Source organism: Empidonax traillii, unplaced genomic scaffold, assembly GCF_003031625.1.
Source record: "Empidonax traillii isolate 1590-97213 ecotype Southwest subspecies unplaced genomic scaffold, ASM303162v1 scaffold384:size1533304, whole genome shotgun sequence".
Classification (NCBI taxonomy): Eukaryota; Metazoa; Chordata; class Aves; order Passeriformes; family Tyrannidae; genus Empidonax; species Empidonax traillii.
Window position 1 is genome coordinate 1,135,897 of NW_020955577.1, and position 7,369 is coordinate 1,143,265.

The following is a 7,369-nucleotide window of genomic DNA, read 5'->3' on the forward strand; positions in this document are numbered from 1 at the left end:
AAGCTCTCCCATAGGATGTAGTTCTCTTCTGCTGGTGCACTTCCTTCAGGCTTCATACGGTTTCTCTGGGAAGATGGTGAATCAGTTTCTTTCTGAAGCAGCTATGAAGTATGGAAGCTAATACCAAGGTCCTGTGAAGTAGAGAGGGATAAAGAAACAAGAAACTCCTGGAGGCATATTTTGTCAGTGATCAGTGTTCATAACACACTGAGGCTGAGCATGGTGGTGCCAGGGTAGCAGTGGTGATTTGCTTGGAGAGGAGATTCCTTCAGAAAGCTTTAGTTGCTACAGATCATGGCAAAGTGCCTGTCCCTTGATGAAGACAGGACAATAACCCCATTTGCTCTTTATAATGTTGGGTTTTTTAATGGTATTTCCAGATTTCAGAATTATATCTGTTAGTAGATTGGCTTTTTTGGGTTTGGTTTGATTTTTTGTTTTCTTGTTTCTTTCTTTCTAATTAGAATCTTTCTAGCAAAGTTGGGTTCTTTTTTCTATGACTTGACACTGGTAACAGTGTAACTCTGCAATAGGATAGAAATGGATTTATCTTCCCATACTTTGTTAATGTGCAGAACTATTGGAGTGCCTAGAGACTGCAACTTAAAATCTGGGGATAAAATTAATTAGACTTTTCCTTTGTCAGTGCATCGTACGCAATTTCTTTATTTACTGAACAAAAGTAGATATAATGCATTCGCTAGTCCCAAGTCAAGTGCAATATGTTGAAAAAGGCAGGTTCTTTGTCAGAGGAATGAAGTTTCTGAACAAAATAAAAGTTTTATTTGTTACTGCATGGTTTCGCCTGCTTTGTTCTCATGATAGAGTGACTTGGCTTTGACATTCTTTTTATTACTACTAAAGTAGGTATTTTGAACTTGTCCTAAATATAATTTATTGCATTGTTACTGAAATATCTCCTCTTTTGATCCCTTCTCAGTAAACAAAATGTCACAAACCTTCAGTGTCTTCAGTACTTCTCATTATTTCATTTGTCATTCTTTTTTCTTTGACCGATTCAGGTTAGCACTAGCTGTAGAAGATTGGTTGTTTGCAATAGCATTTAATCAGAATTGCCTTTTCATTTCTTTTGGGGTGATTGAGTTCTCAGCTCTTGTCAGTAGCTAAAAATGTCAAAAAGGAAGTAGTGAAAGTGAACATTTTCAAATCTGCAGGATCTGATAACTTCATTCTGGCATTTGAAAGATATTTTTTATTGGTTCCCCTATGTACCATATGCTAATTATTTGCATATAGTGAAACAGTGAGAAAATTCTGTTTCTGAAATGGACTAATGTTATGTACAGTCTATTAATAACATGAAAATTCAAGAAACATCCTGACCTGAAACTCAGACATGAATATAGCAAATTTAACATGCTGTGCAGTCATTAGTGCCTAGGATTTGTACTGTTACATATTTTTCTGAAAAAAATAATGTATTTTTAAACAAATGTCTTCTTTTTTTTTTTTTTCCTGTTACAAAGGGGAGTTTTATAGGAAATTTATTGATATGATGTACATGCCTTTCTGTAACAATTCTACTTTATGTTCTTCAGTTTGTCAAGTGGATGGATTGAAGACTTTGAAATTGTAGTTTTAGTTTTAATAATTGCAAAGGAAATATTTTTATTTTAGTTGGAAGTGTTTCCAGTAGGAGAAAGAGCACAAATCTCAACTAATTTCTTTTTGACACAAAATCAATGATTGGGAGAGTAAAAGAATGAATGAGTCAATTCTATAATTAGCTATATTATATAGGTGTACAGTTAATATTTACTCATGTTAATGTAAAAAAAAAAAGTGGATTATAGAGGGAGGATGGCAGAGGAAACTGATTTTACTTTTAGTATCTGCACTCTTTTACATTACCATATTGTAATATTACCAAATTCTATATTAAATATTTTTGAGACAAAGATCGAAAGCCATGCTTACAGTCTCTTTTGTTCAGAACTGAAAAAACTTCCCTTAAAAGGTGATGGCTTAAAGATTATGGCATATGACAAACTGAATTTTGTATTTGATTTTATGTTACTCCATTTCTTTCAGACAGCAATGGACCAGTTACATATGCACTTCACTCAAGCCATTCACAACACCGTGTTTCAAGTAGTCCTTGGATATGTGGAGCTGTGTGCAGGAAACACAGACACCAAATTTCAGAAGTTACAGTACAAAGACCTCTGTACAGTATGTAATTCTTGTATATGTGTGTATTTGTTAATCTGAATTTTTCCACTATTGCAAGTGTACCTTATATCAGTAGGCACTCACTTATTAAAATAATTCTGCAGCTGCTATAGTTTATTAATACAAGTTATAGGCTGAGAGATTTGTTATTCACAGCTTAATGATGATTTTGGTTGCACTAAACCTTAACACTTTGGACTTATCAGAAGACCAACATTTCAAAACTTCCATGTCTTCAGTTATATGCTAGTTATTAGAATCATTATTAACTTTGAACTTTATTCTACTGCATTTAGGTAATATTCACAATTTCTATAACACTGCATTTCACTAAGGATTCTTGGTATCGGTTTCACTGCATTTTTGATATATTGTTATATATGCAATGTTGATATATTGTATATATGCATTTTTGATATATCTGTTATATTGAGATGCAAAAACCTCATAATAGGGAAAACGTGGACTGGGAGTAACTATATATTTCCCTCTAGTATAAATTTTAGATGCAGTTTCTTCCACATCTCTATTTTGTTTATTTTTTTTTTAATGTTATTAGAATTACTATATTTTGAGTAGCACTTTTAGTTCACTCTTTAGTTTTTCACATGTGATTTTACTGTTATACCCTGAGAATTTACTTAAACTTCAGTGTTGGGGAGGAAGAATGTGAAATATTTTAGGTGGTTCTAGCATTGATTTAAAATTTGAAATTATGTTTCTATCTTGAATGTTCTTTAGGGTGTTTGTTTCAGTCACAGGCTAAATCCTCCTCATACTTCATCAGCTCATGGACCCATCCTGTCAGTTGCAATTTATTAAATTAAAGTACAGTCATAAGAAGATTAAAGTTCATATTCTGATCCATTTTCTGCTCTTTCACTTCTCATATCTCCTGACTCATGTAGCTTCAACTAGTAAACAACACATCTATATTGAAAGCCATTTAATTTTAAAGAGGTGCCCATTTGATTAAGAAAGCTTACATGATCTAAGGGCCTGCACATAAATGGAAGTGTGATATGAAAAATTAATTTATTGGGAATAACTGACATAAGTATTAATGAACAGAATGAGAAAGTTTCCAGATGGGTGGAATTTGCACTTCACTGAGATGAATTCTAGCTGAAGAAAACCAGCAAACCAGCGAAATCTCTTGTTCTCTGGACTGCAACCTTTTCATCTTTTTACTATAAGTCTTCAGAGTGTGGTTTTATTTTCATTTCTTACTTTCTAATGCATTTTTCCTTTTTTTTTTTTCTTTATACTTCTATATGCCCTTTATTTTGTATCTCAGTCTTTGCTAATGCTAGTGATACTTAGCCCATTTATATACACTTACAAACAGTACTACTGAGCTGCTTCTGACAGCTAAATACAGGTTGTGTGCTGCTGTTGATCCTTGTTCTTTACAGTGCAGAGGAGTCTTTCAGATACTTGGAAATATCACCTTTTGTAATGCATAGGAAGAGAGTGGCTTTGTCTGCATGGTTACAAAATTATTACCTCATTATTTCTATTTGGTTTTACTTATGCAAAAACCTTAATGAGATGATGCTTAAGTTATGTGAGCCTGCAATAGCTGGAATCTGGCAGTCTGTATAAAGGAAGGTACTGAGACTTTGGGACTATAATGTATGATGAATACTGCTATAATTTGCTTGAAATTTAGTTTTTTATTTTTTCATTACTCTCTTGGTAACAATTAGGTATTTGGGGACAGGCTGCAGATGGGCAATTTTGATCTCTTACAAGCAGTGCTGCTCAGTGTTGGTTGTTACCTGTTGCAGTACATTTGTGAAATCAGAGTGATGAGTAAGCTGGACTGTCATACCAATTAAATTTCTAATTCCTGCAGCAAAAACACCAGCAAATTTTTATCTCTTGCATTCTGTTTTGGGGGAATAAATTGTTTAAGACTAAAATATGAGCTTTTTTAATCTTTATTTAGTTCTAGTGAGAACCCTCTTCAGGCTGTCTATGCTGTTTAGCCAGGATGCTCTTAACATATAAGTGGTTATGGAGTACTTCCTCTAATTAAACAATGGAAGTCATATAAAATTGAAGTATTCCTTTTTGGACAGATCTCCTGCTGTGTGTTTCTAAAAATCTATCAAAATGAATTCATTTAGCTCATTTCCATTTTTTATGGGTGGGGGGGTTATAGTGGCTTTTTTTCTTTGTTTTGTTTGTTTCTTCAGATACTGTATATTCTAATAATGTGAGCTTTTAAAAAGAATAATGTTTTCAGAAATTTTTAAGCATTTATGCAAGTTATGTACTTGTACACTCAGACTCACTGTTTCCTTGTTGAGTGTATCTTTTCTTAGCAATATGCTGTGCTCTAGCTTTTACATCCTTTCACTTTTTGAATACTACTTGGGCAGAGCAGAGTTTGGCTGCTTCATTTTCAGGTTTCAAATTTCTATATTCAGAGAGTAAAGTCCAAAGAAATTCAGTTGTTCTTTTCCTTAGACTAAATGGAATTATCTTGGTATTTAGTGATAGTTAGTGATCCTTTCTTCCTGGCCACCTGAAAGCCAGTAAATCTTCAAGTATAGTGATCTGCATAAGCAGGGTTTAGATTTTATAGCTACTAAATGCCCTGAAATACAGTAAGACTAACATTTCCTGATGAGCTGGCAGAGAAAATGGCTGAATCAACAGGTGAATTGGCAGGACAATTTATTGTTTGAATGATAAACTTGTTACCCTATTTTGTTCAATTGTTAGCTAAGGCCTATAGTATCTGAGATTAAAATGTCTCAATTATGCAGTCACTAATGTATATCAACTCTTCAATTAAAAGGGTGTTTTAGAAAAAAAAATTACTTTTCTCAATTGTTAGAATTTTTATGTACCAAGAGCATGATTTTTTTTTTCTTTTTTGTCAATATGTCCAGAATGCCTAATGTATATACTCGAGGGAGCTCTGGTTTGGTAGGGCACAGAACCAGGATAATCAATTTAAAAAAACCCAGACAAGCATAATGAAAGGACATGATTATTAACATGAAACCTCCAGATGCTTTTGCTAGTGACATCTGTTAATGCTGAAGAACAGTTTCTGTGAGTCCTTAATCATAAGTGGAATGTAGAAGAATATGGCTTGAGTGGTATGTCCTGCTGCCAGGAACATTATTTAAACTTGGGAAACAAGAGAACATGATGAAATAGAAAATAAAGATGTGCAGTTTATAACTTTTTTTTTCACTTGAAAGCTGAAACATAGGAGTGTAGGAAATCTGTTCAATATAATGTTTATTCTCCAACAACTGTACTGAAGATGATCAGTGGTGTTACGATTCTTGAGAAGGACACACAGTGTTTTGAAAGCCTCAGTGAGATCAGTGTATGAGGATGCAGTTGAGGGAATTGATTGCTTTAATTAAGGGTTTGCTCTCTGTGGAATCCGTGGTTGATTCTGTTGCAGAAGCTGTTCATATTTTTGAAGAGTTGTCTTGTAACTAATGCCAAAACTTTTGTATCATCATGGATATGCGTATTTAGGTTATCAGGCACACAGTACCCAGTTGGTAAAAGCTAATTAGCCCTGCAGAAGCCAACTGTGGACACTGACATAGCTATCGGAAAACATGGTGTTTTCTAGAGCAGTGTTAGCTGGAAGTGCTAATTTCCAGACTTCTATGAGAAACATTACATAACAGTGTAATTAAACTCATATCTGTGCAGCTGGACTTTGCCCTAGTCTATAAGTGGTGACACCGTGCTTCACAGTGACTGAGACAAGGGTGGTGTGGCATTGCTACTCTGATGCACTCTGAATATATTTTACAGTTTTTTCTTTATCCAGCAAGACCCCTTTTCAAAGTCATCCCTTTCCCTGACAATCTCATCTTAGTTATTTCTTCTGTGTATCTTGGTCTCTGATAAAATTGATACTCTTCACCTAAAGAGTATCTGAAATCATAGCTGGCTCTTTGGAGCAGGGTGACTTGGGGAAGTAGGGCAGCTGCCATCTAAGTAAGTTTGTTTGTTTTTAAGCTACTTCTTTATGCGTCATTCAACCCAAGGGGGTACTGGCCAGGATGGCTTCTGGGTACCACTGAAGTACAAGAATCTGTATCATTGAAATGATGTGGTGTCTTCATGTCATGGGTGGCTGCATCCCTCTTTGATATTGCAATGTGCTGATCCTTAGACTTTATGGCTTTACATCTGTATCTGCCTTATTGTTCCATAAATATGAGGTGTTTAATGTGGGCCAACTGTGAGAAAAGTGCTAACAAATAAACTTTGCACTTTTGGACAGCATTTGATTAATTGACTAAAATCAGGAATTCATCACCTCTCAAATACATTTGAAAATGAAACTGATAAATATCAAACACCTCAGCTGTATGAATATGGAAGGGTTTGTGTGGTTTGTGTTGCCACTGTGAAAAAGGAACACAATTTTGAGGTTTCACAATGTTACTTTGTTTTTCTGTAGCACATTACATCAGACAGCTACATTCCATGCCTGGCTGATCTCTGCAAAGCCCTCTGGGAAGTCATGCTCAGTTACTACCGAACAATGCAGTGGCATGAGAACCATGACCAAGATGAGGCAGCAGTTGTGTCTTCTGGTAAGAAACTGCTGGAAACAAAACTTCTGATATTTGGATATAACTTTTCTTGTGCTGTATCCTTGTGGTCTTGACTCGGTGCCTTCAGCATTATTGCTTATAGAGCGCAGGAAGAACTGAAATACTCATTGGAGTTTTGTACTCTTCAGTATAAGGTTAATTTTTTAATGAATATTTGTATGTGCCAATCTTGTAGATATAAATGCTTTTATTTTAAACAATTCTTAGGGGACATGTCCTACCCGTGTTGTGTGGAATCTTAAAAAAAACACAAAACAATTAAAAACTTATTGAAAATATTATTTCTATTGAAGCCTGGTGGTGCAGTGGTTAAGCCGCAGCGCTGTCAATGCCGAGACCCGGGTTCGATTCCCGGTCGGGGCCACTCCCCCGGGCAGGATGGAGCTCGTTAGCCCTGTAAGGCAATCCATCTACGTCCTGAGGACCTCGCTGCCACCGTCCAAGCTCGCTTGGCCCCAGCAGATGAACCTCAGGATTAAAGGGTGGGCTCAGTTCCGCGCACACTGTGTCTCACCTAAAAAATCCAATGCGCAGGCTGGAAGGTGGAAAGACCTTCCCCGGTTCTT

At 35.6% G+C, this 7,369-nt stretch overlaps 1 protein-coding gene across 2 annotated transcripts in view; it reads left to right on the plus strand.

Annotated features, from left to right (window-relative positions):
- VPS50 (VPS50, EARP/GARPII complex subunit) overlaps positions 1–7,369 on the plus strand; it is an 82,280-nt gene that overhangs the window by 27,149 nt on the left and 47,762 nt on the right. For both annotated transcript variants that reach the window (XM_027893194.1, XM_027893193.1), the window contains exons 12-13: positions 2,053–2,193; positions 6,647–6,782. In XM_027893194.1, coding sequence (XP_027748995.1) covers positions 2,053–2,193; positions 6,647–6,782 — 277 coding nt within the window. The remainder of the gene's footprint in view (positions 1–2,052; positions 2,194–6,646; positions 6,783–7,369) is intronic.